Source organism: Pyxicephalus adspersus, chromosome 1 (assembly GCF_032062135.1).
Source record: "Pyxicephalus adspersus chromosome 1, UCB_Pads_2.0, whole genome shotgun sequence".
Lineage (NCBI taxonomy): Eukaryota > Metazoa > Chordata > Amphibia > Anura > Pyxicephalidae > Pyxicephalus > Pyxicephalus adspersus.
The window spans coordinates 109057369-109071856 of NC_092858.1; the positions used below are offsets into that span (position 1 = coordinate 109057369).

Consider the following 14488-nt stretch of genomic DNA (forward strand, 5'->3'; position numbering starts at 1 on the left):
TGGCCCATTTTGAAGCTGCACAGGAATTTTTGGCTAGGTTAGTGACTGAGAATGAAACCTGGCTCCACATATATGATCCTGAAACCAAGGAACAGTTAAAGGAATGGGGCCACAGCCGGTCCCCGCGGCCGAAGAAGTTCCGAACAAAGGAATCACCCCTCTATCCATGGATATGTACAATTACATTTGATATATCTTTTTACAGGAGTTATTCAAATCATATCTTTTGGTCATTCACTTTGAATACAATTCAAGTTTTTTAACCTAAACCTTTTACCTTCAAAGTAAGTAATACTTATTTTCTCTAGTGAAACCACCAAGCAGTTTTATAACCTGTGCATTAAAACTCACTATTGCATGTACCTTACTATGTTTATATCATATGTTTGATTTAGTAGTTTGTGTGTCTCAAGCTCCCCTGAGGAAGCCTTTATGGCGAAACGCATCAGGAAATAAGAGTCTTAAGAACTTCACCTATAAGGTTACACCAAATAAATCCGGTGTTAATAACCTATCAGGATCTTCTTGTCTTTTTTTGCAAATATACAGACCTGTATGTCTAGTAAGCGCACACCTTTACCTTGCAAGCTGTTAATGCTAAAGGGGGCATGTACATCATCAAATGTCACTTTGTGAATATTATGTACTACTGTTTTGTCTTTGATTTGCTTTATATATAATCGACCAGAAAACCCTCTTTTTTTTTCTTTTTCTTGTAAACTTTTGTTAACCCTAGGAGATGGCTGTAACATTTTAACCCATACTATACACAAACCCCTTAATAACGTTTTGATTGAGCAGCACCTATAAATTTTGAGTTTTGGTTTTTCTGGTTTTCTGGTTGAGTTTTGGTTTTTCTGGTTAAATTTTGAGTTTAACCTAACACTTGAACCTTGTTACAGGGCTTAATGTTTATACACTTTTATCCACTTGAAGCTGGGGGGAAAAGCCATATGAACTACTGATAGGTCAATAAGAGGTTAAGTGTATAAGATGGGGTACTAAAATGAGGTGTAAAAACTTAGTCTATACTAAGTCTATAAAGGTTGATCAGTGAGGGGTAATGCACATATTTGTACTGAAGGGATCATCTCACCTTCTGACATAGAGACTTGTGAGTTAACCCATAATGCTCCTAGAAACCTTTGTCTTGTATTCCTTTGTGCATAGAGTGGGAGACAAGCAGGTGGCAATATGTGACTATAGTTAGTCAGGTTGAAAAAAGACATATACGCCCATCAAATTCAAATGCTAGGGAAATTAACATATCCCAGATAAAAACATTGTCTTTAGACAATATGGCTCTGGAGAATCTGCTAACATAACATGCTAATACTGAATGTCAACCAATGACTAAGAAACAGATGTCCTGTCCTAAACACAAATCCAAGACTTCAATGGTGGGTACATAACTTAATGGTGGCACTGTCTATGCAATATTTTTTTTAAAGGTCAGTGCATTTCTATATTATTCTTTATTCAACGCACAACACATTAGACCTAAATATTTAGGTTCTCCAAGGGTGCAGAAGATGGATTCTCATGGGGGAACCTGGGTGATCCAGCAAACCAGGAATGAGTTTTCTCAAACTCATTTGCTATTGGTTGGATCACCAAGGTTCTCCCAAGGTAGTCTAGCTTCCCCAGTCTTGGAGAACTTTAATAGATCAGGCTCATTATTTGCTTGCTGGCATGTATTTTGCATTTTGGGAAACTTTGTACCTCCAGTGTATTAGGTTTTTCATACCCCTTGTTGTCAATAATGTTGTGACATGGGTGATCGTTGCTCATTTCTGTGTTTGTTTATGTTTACTTTGGTTAGGTATGCTCGCTTTGATCCTTTTTAAATTAATCCTATTGCTGTTATTACTATTGAAAATGTATTAAAAATGCATTGAAGCCCAAAAAGGCCCACACACTAATGTCAAGTCTTGTACCTTGAGAAAAGAAATCTATGTGTTTATAAATGGATCACTTTGGGTGATTTTCCAATAATAAAAGTGGTAAATCTATATTTTACCTGGATTGTAGTATGCTGTCTTTTTTTGGACTATTACCATAAATAAAATATTTAAAAAATTGGCACTGCACTTTTACACTAGCTAGCAAAGATCTCTATTTTTGTTTTGGTTTTTATTACTTAAATGTTTGACTTTTCAAAAGTGCATTTTCCTTCAGATATTTCTAAACATTGAAATTGAAAACACATTACTCACCAGATTTTTGATCCATGCACTGTATCCAGGAGGACTGATTGCTAGCTGTATTACACTAGCTGAAAGGAGAATTGCCATAAAGATTGGTGAAACATACTTCCATGTGTAAAAGTAATATTTGTAGGGGCGAAATCCAAGCATTTCAGTGAGCTCTTGCATGAATCTAAAATTGCAGAGAATATTTGTTTAAAAGCAACATATATTCTGATGCAGAAGAGTAAAAAAAATCATGCAGTATATGTTAAGGAAAATAACACATCAGTGCAATTCTGCAATACATGCATATTTCTCTATTTCCCTTTAAAATACTACAGAAAAACAACCGAACTTCTAAGAATCCAGCATGTTCCTAACTTCTTGCTTCTTGTTCACAACACAGTGCCTTTGTTGCATTAAACTCCCAAAAAACAATCATAGATCAGTTCCTTTCCTAGCAAAAAAATGCTGTTTGCTGGACACATAGGAACTTGTTCACTTCCTGTGTATAGAAAAAAAAGACTTTTATGAGATCTGAGGGGGTGTGCCTACATCAATAGGAACTGATATCCTATCAACTACCCTTAGTTGTACAAACCAAGTTAGAGTGCCACACTTACCTCTTTCTCGCTAAAGCACAGACGCATCTCTCCTGCGCATGCGGGCAGTACTGAGTGTACCTGGGCATGCTTGCTTTCCCAAGTGTTATAAGTTTCGCCTATCCTGCCGGCCAATTAGGAAATTAGCCTCTTACTCATCTCTGGCTATTTAGCTAGCTCAGAAACAGCACTTGTGTTCGTGCAACTTGTCTCCACTAGTGCTGAGCCCCCTGGCTCTGCTGAGAATTTCCTCTACACCTGCTGTTTAATTCCATGCTCTCCCTGTCCAGCTCCAGTGGTAAACCTTTTTTTTGCCCAGTTTGGTTTTTCCCTGCCTGTTCCCTTTGTGCTGTTCCAGTGTTGCTCTGAGTTTGCAGTGATTCCTGTGTCTCTGGTGTCACCTGTGTCTATTTCCTGGATTTCTCGTTCTTGACTTCTGGCTTGTCCTGACCTTTCTTGCTTGCTGTCTGCCTCAAACCCGGCCTTTGTTGACAATTCTCTTGCCTAGTGATTTGGTACAGTGCATCATGCTGCCCATTCTGGTGTGCCCAAGGACTGCAACCTGGCAGTAACCAGCAGCACAATATCCTTACCACTAGAGATCCTGAGAAGACCTGGTTACCGCTTAGACTATGAGCCTGGGCCCTTCTCAGGGCTCACACCACTCCTGTGCAAGCTGTAGTGCCCCCTAGAGGCGCCCTGTCCCCTAGCGTGACAGTTTGCAAGAACCAGGTATATGCCCTCCCACACCTCAGCAGATCCCAACCATCTACTTGCCCAGAGGCTTGACACCCAAAAAGCTACTCAAACCAGCTTCATGTGCTCACTACCCGCCTGGATCAGCTTCTGGCACTTTTCAGTGCACTTGCTGAACCTTCAGTCCTGCTATATCAGTAGTCTTTGTGTTTCACCTGCCACCCCCACAATGTTTCTTTGGGCATCCCAAGACCTGATGTGGCTTCATCAACCTGTGCAACATACACTTTGAGCTTTAGCCATAAAGTAGCACAATTAATGTCCCTGCTTTTTGGAGAAGCCTTGGTGTGGGTGTCTCTGCTCTGGGAAAGGAATGTCACAAGTAGTATTAAAGCCTTCCTCGGCCTCTTTAGGAGGGTTTTTAATGAATTAGCAAGGCCAGCGCACTCTTATGTCTCCACCAAAAGTCACTTACTGTGGGCCAGTTTGCAGTTATGTTTCGCACTTTGGCGGCTGAGCTTGCCTGGAAAAACAAGGCACTCCACGCTACTTTCTGGCAGACCCTTTCTGATTGCATCAAGAATGAGTTGGCTAGTTGAGAGATTCCTGCTGCTTTGGATGACCTGAGCTCTCTGGCCACCCAGATTGATATTCATTTTAAGGAGAAATCTCGCACACAACATCTTCTCCCCACAACTGGATCCATCCTTCCAGCAGCCTCTGGAACCTCCAGACCCCTTGTTTTTCCTTCATCAGAAGGAACTGATGCAACTGGGTCGTTCACGTCCATCTGCAGAGGAGATACCCTCTCAGTTTCCAAGAGATTAAGGCTATGAGTAAATACATTAAGCAGAATCTTCAAAGAGGATTTATGCATAAGTCCTCTTCCCACACTGGATTTTCTGGGATTTTCTTTGTCCACAAGAAGCATAGGAATCTCTGTTCTTGTATTGATTACCCTGCTCTGAATGCCATCAAAAACTGCTACCCACTTTCGCTTATCCATGAGCTCTTTGACGTCTATGTTGTGCTGGACCTCCGGATGGCCTACAACCTAATTCAGATCAAGGATGGGGACACATGGAAAACAGCCTTTAATACCAGAAATGGGCATTATAAATATCTGGTGTTGACCTTTGTAAAAAAGTAATATTAAAATTATTATTGTTTGGGCGCATTAAGAACAGGATTGTCTTCTTCTGTATCATAAAAAGCTTGAGTATTAAAAAAACATCTTCTTAGAAAGGTATATGTGTATGTGTGTGTGTGTGTGGTGATAACCGATGGCTGTAACGTCTCCCAATATAGGTACAATGCAATATATACCATTCCATAAATTCAAATCAGTCACGTACATGAGAATGATATCATATAAAATTATGGGTTTATCTAACACCCTTAGGTTTCTGTAATGCCTCGGCTGTCTTCCACCACTGTCAACAATGTATACCACGACCTTTTATACATCTGAGTTCTTGTCTATTTGGATGATATTTTGATTTTCTCTCCTCACTTGCCTACCCACAGACAGCATGTCCATCTGGTCTTACAGTGCAGGCAGAGAAGTGCCTGTTTGAATGCCCACAGGTGTCCTTCCTGAGCTACATCTTTTCCAAGGATGGCCTCTCTATGGATTTCTAACTGGCTGCTACAATGCGGTCCTAAGGCTACTCAGCGCTTCCTTGATTTTACCAATTACTACCACCAGTTCATCAGAAATGACTTCACGCTGGTAAAACCTATCCCTGTACTGACTAGGATGCTGATCCTAAGAACTGGCCCTCTGAAGCTATTGAGGCCTTTCATTCCTTGACCCAATTGCTTTGTGGCCTAGATCTGGTTAGGCCAGATGTTTCCAAGCCCTTCTCGGTTAAACTTGATGCCTTTTCTGTTGGAGTGGGAGCTATAATCTTTCAGATCTCCACCAGAGCTTGATGCCCATGTGCATTCTATTCAGGGAAGTTATCCCCAGCAGAAAAAGAATTGCTCCATTGGAGACAGGGAGCTGCTAGCCATCAAACTCACTCTAGAAAAGTGGCACTATCTTTTAGAGACTTCTCACAAGGTCACTATTTTTACAGACCATAAAAACCTCCTATATCTACAGTCTGCTTGTTGCCTCAACCCTCGGCAATCCTGTTGGTCTTTGTTCTTTTCCCAATTTGATTTTATAATTACTTTTAAACCCAGTTCGACTGACTCCCGAGCTGACACTCTCTCCTGCCCCTTTGATCCACAGGATACCATAACAACTGCTAAGAGTTTACTATCCCACCGGCCCATATCCTTGTCTTGACTAGTGTTGGTCGAATACCTCACTATTTGATTCAACCGCTATTCGGTCGAAAAGAGCAAAATTATTCACGTGAATGAACGTCAAATTGGAACTCCTTTAAAGTCAAGGGAGGAGAAATTCAGGGTGTTTTCAGGACTGTGTAGAGCTCCTGCAGCCTATAAATACATTTAAAAAAATACATTTCAAGAATCCCCCAGCTCTGCACAACACTGTACAAGTAAAACAAAAAATAAGGAAGGCTTTTTGTGTTGCTGGCAAGGCCATTTTATGGGGCGGTAAAGAGAACATGCCACCAGGGGGTTCCTCTGGTCCAAAAGTTAGCCACCAGGTTTCACAGCTCCGTTACAAGCCATACATAGGCTTCAGAGTACAGGCAGAGGTGCCTGAGGGGGGTCTTTCAGTCAAAAAATTAGCCAGTTACACAGCTCTGTTACAACTTATTTAGGCCTCACAGGAGTGGGGACTGCATTGCTCACTGGAATCTCAAGCTGGGTGTAGTGCATAGTCAATGCCACCTAGAAGTCAATAATACAATTTTTGTGAATGGAGTACTGACAGGTGGCAGCAGCAGGATGAGGGGGCGGTGGGCACTGAGACAGAGCATTGCATTGCATTGGTACCTGGCATCTAAAGTTGGGTGTAGTGCATCATCAATGCCACCTAGATGTCTGTAATACCATTTTTAAGAATGAAGTACTGGCAGGTGGCAGCAGCAGCAGCAGGATGAGGGGGCGGTGGGCACTGAGACAGAGCATTGCATTGCATTGGTAACTGGCATCTAGAGCTGGGTGTAGTGCATCATCAATGCCACCTAGATGTCTGTAATACCATTTTTAAGAATAGAGTACTGACAGGTGGCAGCAGTAACACCATTCTTAAAAATGGTGGGCCCTGAGACGGAACAAGGACGGCATTAGAGGTGGAGGCCATCACCTATATGGACAGTGTAGAAGCTGGAGCTATTGGAAACATGAATGGATGAACGAAATTCCAATCTGTCCCTACCTACTATGTAGCGAAACCACATGAAAGGGAGCAGGGTCTTCTTTCCCCGCTGATTCCGCCAAGCCCGTCAGCTTTCATGTGGTTTCGCTACATAGTAGTGCTACATAACATAACATCCCATATACACGAGTTGATGATGACAATGTCGGGCTGAGGTCCCTGTTCGAAGTCGGCCAGCACACTCTCTATGAATTCCGAAGAGACACGGGTCAGGAAATAGAACCGTACAAGGTGGAGGTCAGTTCTGTAATGACGCGCATTGCGGTAAGTTATGCCATTGTGCATTTCACCCAGAGATCCCCCATGTCGTTTGCAAATGACATCTCACCCTTCCTTTTGAGCTGGTTCTCAGTCCGAAACTCATCATTCTGCAGTATTTTCACAAGATCTTTGTAGACGGATCTCTAAATGGAGTCTCCCAGGACGGCCACATACTTGTTGTGGAGAAGTCTCCGGACGTCTGCAGAGCTGAATAACTTCATGGCTCAATGTGGTCATCCAGGACCTCTCAGTTCCCATTACACATACCGGTGTCTCCCATCTCATCCCCCCAACATATACAGTGGGTCTGCTGTCCCACTTCTCAGTTTCTGAGTAACATACACAGAAATTCAGTCCGATAAAGCGTGGTACCGGTGGATGAAGCAGAAGACGTGGCCTTCTACGTTTGATCACAAATTTCAGATTACACACTTGCAATTCACACTTCAGGGTGTCATTAAAGATGCACTACACCCAGCTCTGGATGCCAGTTACTAATGTCGTCCACACTCCGTCTCAGGGCCTGCTCTTAAGTGAAAGCAGATGAACTGTAACGGACTTGGTGGAATCATCGGGGAAAGAAGACCCTGTTGAGTCTAGTCTGGCATCCAGAGCTGGGTACTGGGCAGTGGGCATACGGCAGCAGTAAGAGCAGGAAGAGTAGGCGGTGGGCTTTGAGAAGCGTGGATGGCATTGTTAACTGTTATCTAGAGTAGCGTACTGGGAGGAGGAGGCGGTGGGCCCTGAGACGGAGCAAGGACAGCATTAGTGGTTGAGGCCATCACCTATATGGACAGTGTAGAAGCTTTAGCTACTGCAGACATTGCTGTGTAGGAGACAGCCTTTTCCTATCTGCTAACTTTAACTTTGTAAAATGCGGCATGCACAGCATTGTTAACTGGCATCTACAGCTGGGTACTGGGCAGGCAGCAGCAGTAACAGCAGAAGTAAGAAGTGGTGGGCCCTAAGACGGAGTGTGGACAGCATTTGTAAGTGGCATCTAGAGCTGGGTACTGGGCATGCAGCAGCAGTAACAGCATGAGGAGGAGGAGGTAAGCCCTGAGAGGGATCAAGGACGGCAATAAAAATTGAGGCCATCACCTACATGGACAGTGTAAAAGCTGTAACTCGTGGAGACATTGCTGTGTAGGGGACTGCCTTTTCCAATCTTCAACTTTGTAAAATGCGGCATGGAGAACATTGTTAACTGGCATGTACAGCTGGGACAGCATTAGTATCTGGCATCTAGAGTTGGGTACTGGGCAGGCGGCAGCATCAGTAATAGCAGGGAGAAGAGCCTGTGGACTCTGAGACAAAGTGTGGACGGCATTAGTATCTGTCATCCAGAGTTGGGTACTGGGCAGGCAGCAGCAGTAACAGCAGGAGGAGAAGGCGGTGGGCTCTGGGACCAAGTGTGGATGGCATTAGTATCTGGCATCTACAGTTGGGTACTGGGCAGGCGGCATCAGTTACAGCAGGAGGACGAGCCGGTCTACTGCTCTGATACAAAGTGTGGAAGGCATTAGTATCTGTCATCTAGAGCTGGGTACTAGGCAGGCAGCATCAGAAACAGCAGGAGAAGGTGGCGGTGGGCTCTGAGGCCCAGTGTGGACGGCATTAGTATCTGGCATGTAGAGTTGGGTACTGGGCAGGCGGCAGCATCAGTTACAGCAGGAGGAGAAGGCGGTGGGCTCTGGGACCAAGTGTGGACTGCATTAGTATCTTGCATCTAGAGCTGGGTACTGGGCAGGCAGCAGCATCAGTTAAAGAAGGAGGCATCAGTTAAAGAAGGAGGAGGAGGCGGTGGGCTCTGGGACCAAGTGTGGACTGCATTAGTATCTTGCATCTAGAGCTGGGTACTGGGCAGGCAGGCAACATCAGTAATAACAGGAGGAGGAGGCGGTGGGCTCTGAGACCAAGTGTGGATGGCATTAGTATGTGGCATCTAGAGATGGGTACTGGGCAGGTGGCAGCATCAGTAAAAGCAGGAGGAGGAGGAGGTGGTGGGCTCTTAGACAGAGTGTGGATGGCATTAGTATCTTGCATCTAGAGTTGGGAACTGGGCAGGCAGCAGCATCAGTTACAGCAGGAGGAGGTGGGCTCTGAGACAAAGTGTGGATGGCATTAGTATCTGTCATCTAGAAATGAGTACTGGGCAGAAGGCATCAGTTACAGCAGGAGGAGGAGGCGTTGGGCTTTGAGACCTTGTGTGGACGGCTTTAGTATCTGGCATCTAGAGTTGGGTACTGCGCAGGTAGCATCATTTACAGCAGGAGGAGGAGGCGGTGGGCTCTGAGATGGATCTTGGACGGCATTAGTATCTGGCGTCTAGATTTGGATACTGGGCAGGCAACATCAGTTACAGCAGGAGGAGGAGGCGGTGGGCTCTGAGATGGATCTTGGACGGCATTAGTATCTGGCGTCTAGATTTGGATACTGGGCAGGCAACATCAGTAATAACAGGAGGAGAAGGCGAGGGCTCTAAGAACAAGTGTGGACGGCATTAGTATCTGGCATCTAGAGTTGGGTACTGGGCAGGTGGCAGCATCAGTAACAGCAGGAGGAGGAGGAGGTGGTGGGCTCTTAGACAGAGCGTGGATGGCATTAGTATCTTGCATCTAGAGTTGGGAACTGGGCAGGCATCAGTAACAGCAGGAGGAGGAGGAGGTGGTGGGCTCTTAGACAGAGCGTGGATGGCATTAGTATCTTGCATCTAGAGTTGGGAACTGGGCAGGCGGCAGCATCAGTTACAGCAGGAGGAGGTGGGCTCTGAGACAAAGTGTGGATGGCATTAGTATCTGTCATCTAAAAATGAGTACTGGGCAGGAGGCATCAGTTACAGCAGGAGGAGGAGGCGTTGGGCTTTGAGACCTTGTGTGGACGGCATTAGTATCTGGCATCCAGAGTTGGGTACTGGGCAGGTAGCATCATTTACAGCAGGAGGAGGAGGCGGTGGGCTCTGAGATGGATCTTGGACGGCATTAGTATCTGGCGTTCAGATTTGGATACTGGGCAGGCAACATCAGTAATAACAGGAAGAGGAGGCGGTGGGCTCTTAGACCAGGTGTGGACGGCGTTAGTATCTAGCATCTAAAGTTGGGTACTGGGCAGGCGCATCAGTAACAGCAGGAGGTGGATGCGGTGGGCTTTGGGACCAAGAGTGGACGGCATTGGAATCTGGCATCTAGAGATGGGTACTGAGCAGGCGGCAGCATCAGTAACAGTAGGAGGAGGAGGAGGGGGTGGGCTCTGAGACAGAGTGTGGATGGCATTAGTATCTTGCATCTAGAGTTGGGAACTGGGCAGGCGGTAGCATCAGTTACAGCAGGAGGAGGTGGGCTCTGAGTCAAAGTGTGGATGGCATTAGTATCTGTCATCTAGAGTTGAGTACTGGGTAGGAGGCATCAGTTACAGCAGGAGGAGGAGGGCTTGGGCTTTGAGACCAAGTGTGGACGTCATTAGTATCTGGCATCTAGAGTTGGGTACTGGGCAGGCGGCATCATTTACAGCAGGAAGAGGAGGTGGTGGGCTCTGAGACCAGGTGAGGACGGCATTAGTATCTTGCATCTGAGGTTGGGTACTGGGCAGGCGGCAGCATCAGTTACAGCAGGAGGAGGAGGTGGTGGGCTCTAAGACCAAGTGTGGACGGCATTAGTATCTGGCATCTAAAGTTGGGTACTAAGCAGGCGAGATCAGTTAAGGCAGGATGAGGAGGCGGTTGGCTCTGAGACCATATGTGGATGGCCTTAGTCTCTTGTATCTAGAGTTGGGTTCCTGAACAGGCAGCACCATCAGTTAAAGCAGTAGGAGGAGGTGGTGGGGTCTGAGATGGAGCGTGGACGGCATCAGTATCTGGCATCCAGATTTGGATACTGGGCAGGCAAAATCAGTAATAGCAGGAGGAAGAGGCGAGGGCTCTAAGACAAAGTGTGGACAGCATTAGTACCTGGCATCTAGAGTTTGGTACTGGGCAGGCAGCATCAGTTAAAGCAGGAGGAGGAGGCGGTGGGCTCCGAGACCAAGTGTGGACGGCATTAGTATCTGGCATCTGAAGTTGGGTACTGGGCAGACGGCATCAGTAACAGCAGGAGGAGGAGGTGGTGGGCTCTGAGACCAAGTGTGGATGGCATTAGTATCTTGCACCTAGAGTTGGGAACTGGGCAGGCGGTAGCATCAGTTACAGCAGGAGGAGGTGGGCTCTGAGACAAAGTGTGGATAGCATTAGTATCTGTCATCTAGAGTTGAGCACTGGGCAGGAGGCATCAGTTACAGCAGGAGGAGTAGGCATTGAGCTTTGAGACCAAGTGTGGACGGCATTAGTATCTGGCATCTGAAGTAGGGTACTGGGCAGGCGGCATCATTTACAGCAGGAAGAGAAGGTGGTGGGCTCTGAGACCAGGTGAGGACGGCATTAGTATCTTGCATCTGGAGTTGGGTACTGGGCAGGTGGCAGCATCATTTACAGCAGGAGGAGGAGGCGGTGGGCTCTGAGACAGAGTGTGGATGGCATTGGTATCCTGCATCTAGAATTGGGTACTGGGAAGGCAGCATGAGTAATAGCAGGAGGACGTGGTGGGCTCTCGTACCAAGTGTGGACGGCATTAGTATCTGGCATCTAGAGATGGGTACTGGGCAGGGGGTAGCATAAGTAAAAGCAGGAGGAGAAGGCGGTGGGGTCTGAAACAGAGCGTGGATGGCATTAGTATCTTGCATCTGGAGTTGGGAACTGGGCAGGCGGCAGCATTAGATACAGCAGAAGGAGGCGGTGGGATCTGAGATTAAGTGTGAACGGCATTAGTATCTGGCATCTAGAGTTGGGTACTGGGCAGGCGAGATCAGTTAAGGCAGCATGAGGAGGTGGTGGGCTCTGAGACCATATGTGGATGGCCTTAGTATCTTGCATCTAGAGTTGGGTACTGAGCAGGCAGCACCATCAGTTAAAGCAGGAGGAGGAGGTGGTGGGCTCTGAGATGGAGCTTGGATAGCATTAGTATCTGGCATCCAGATTAGGATACTGGGCAGGCGGCATCAGTTACAGCAGGAGGTGGAGGCGGTGGGCTCTGAGACCAAGTGTGGACGGCATTAGTATCTGGCATCTGAAGTTGGGTACTGGGCAGGCAGTGGCATCAGTAACAGCAGGAGGAGGAGGTGGTGGGCTCTGAGACCAAGTGTGGACGGCAATAGTATCTGGCATATAGAGTTGGGTACTGGGCAGCCAGTATCAGTAACAGCAGGAGGAGAAGACGGTGTGCTCTGGGACCAAGTGTGGACGACCTTGGTATCTTTCATCTACAGTTGGGTACTGGGCAGGCGGCAGCACCAGTAACAGCAGGAGGAGGAACTGGTGGTCTGTGAGACAAAGTGTGGAAGGCATTAGTATTTTATCTATCATCTAAAGCTGGATACTGGGCAGGCAGTATCAGTTACAGAAGGAGTAGGTGGCGGTGGGCTCTGAGACCCAGTGTGGACGGCATTAGTATCTGGCATCTAGGGTTGGGTACTGGGCAGGCAGCATCAGTAACAGCAAGAGGAGAAGGCGGTGGGCTCTGGGACCAAGTGTGGACAGCCTTAGTATCTTGCATCTAGAGTTGGGTACTGGGCAGGAAGCAGCATCAGTTAAAGCAACAGGAAGAGGCGGTGGGTTCTGTGACCAAGTGTGGAAGGCATTAGTATCTGGCATCTAGAGTTGGGTACTGGGTAGGTCGCAGCATCAGTAATAGCAGGAGGAAGAGCCGGTGGGCTCTGAGACAAAGTGTGGACGGCATTAGTACCTGTCATCCAGAGTTGGGTACTGTGCAGGCAGCAGCAGTAACAGCAGGAAGAGAAGGCGGTGGGCTCTGAGACCAAGTGTGGAAGGCATTAGTATCTTGAACCTAGAGTTGGATACTGGGCAGGCAACATCAGTTACAGCGGGAGGAGAAGGCAGAGGCCTCTAAGACCAAGTGTGGATGGCATTATCTGGCATCTATAGCTGGGTACTGGGCAGGCGGCATCAGTTACAGCAGCAGGAGGAGGCCGTGGGCTCTGAGACCAAGTGTGGATGGCATTAGTATCTGGCATCTACAGTTGGGTACTGGGCAGACGGCAGCACCAGTAACAGCAGGAGGAGGAGATGGTGGGCTATGATAGAAAGTGTGGAAGGCATTAGTATCTGTCATCTAAAACTGGGTACTAGGCAGGCAGCAGCAGTAACAGCAGGAAGAGGTGGCGGTGGGGTCTGAGACCCACTATGGACGGCATTAGTATCTTGAATCTAGAGTTGGGTACTGGGCAGGCAGCATCAGTTACATAAGGAGGAGAAGGCGGTGGGCTCTGGGACCAAGTGTGGACGGCCTTAGTATCTTGCACATAGAGTTGGGTACTGGGTAGGCAGCAGCATCAGTTAAAGCAGGAGGAATAGGCGGTGGGCTCTGATATTGAGCGTGGACGGCATTAGTATGCGGCATCTAGATTTGGATACTGGGCAGGCAACATCAGTAATAGCAGGAAGAGGAGGCGAGGGCTCTAAGACCAAGTGTGGATGGCATTTGTATCTGACATCTAGAGTTGGGAACTGGGCAAGCAGCATCAGTTACAGCAGGAGGAGGTGGGCTCTGAGACAAAGTGTGGACAGCATTAGTATATGTCATCTAGAGCTGGGTACTGGGCAGGCAATATCAATTACAGCAGGAGGAGGAGGCGGTGGGCTCTGAGACAAGGTGTGGACGGCATCGGTATCTGGCATCTACAGTTGGGTACTGGGCAGGTGTCAGCATCAGTAACAGTAGGGGGAGGAGGTGGTGGGCTCTGAGACAAGGTGTGGACGGCGTTAGTATCTGGCATCAAGAGTTGGGTACTGGGAAGGCCGCAGCATCAGAAATAGCAGGAGGAGAGCCGGTGGGCTGCTCTGAGACAAAGTGTGGATGGCATTAGTATCTGTCATCTAGAGCAGGGTACTGGGTAGGCAGCAGCAGTAACAGCAGGAGGAGAAGGCGGTGGGCTCTGGGACCAAGTGTGGACGGCCTTAGTATCTTGAGAGTTGGGTACCCAACTGTAGAGAGTTGGGTACTGGGCAGGGGGCAGCATCAGTTAAAGCAGGAGGAGTATCTGGCATCTAGATTTGAATACTGGGCAGGAAACAACAGTAATAGCAGGAGGAGGTGGGCTCTGAGTCAAAATGTGGACGGCATTAATATCTGTCATTTAGAGTTGAATTCTGGGCAAGAGGCATCAGTTGCAGAAAGAAGAGGAGGCATTGGGCTTTGAGACCAAGTGTTGACGGCAATAGTATCTGGCAATAAGAGTTGGGTACTGGGCAGGCGGCATCAATAACAGCAGGAGGAGGAGGTAGTGGGCTCTGAGACCAAAATTGGACGGCATTAGAATCTGGCATCTGAAGTTGGGTACTGGGCAGGCAGCAGCATCAGTTACAGGAGGAGGAGGTGATGGGCCCTGAGACT

General features: G+C 47.3%; 1 protein-coding gene across 5 annotated transcripts in view; it reads right to left on the reverse strand.

The window, feature by feature from the left end:
• SLC6A17 (solute carrier family 6 member 17) overlaps positions 1 to 14488 on the reverse strand; it is a 350014-nt gene that overhangs the window by 44517 nt on the left and 291009 nt on the right. For all 5 annotated transcript variants that reach the window (XM_072423282.1, XM_072423301.1, XM_072423291.1 and 2 more), the window contains one exon: positions 2217 to 2379. In XM_072423282.1, the coding sequence (XP_072279383.1) occupies positions 2217 to 2379 (163 nt within the window). The remainder of the gene's footprint in view (positions 1 to 2216; positions 2380 to 14488) is intronic.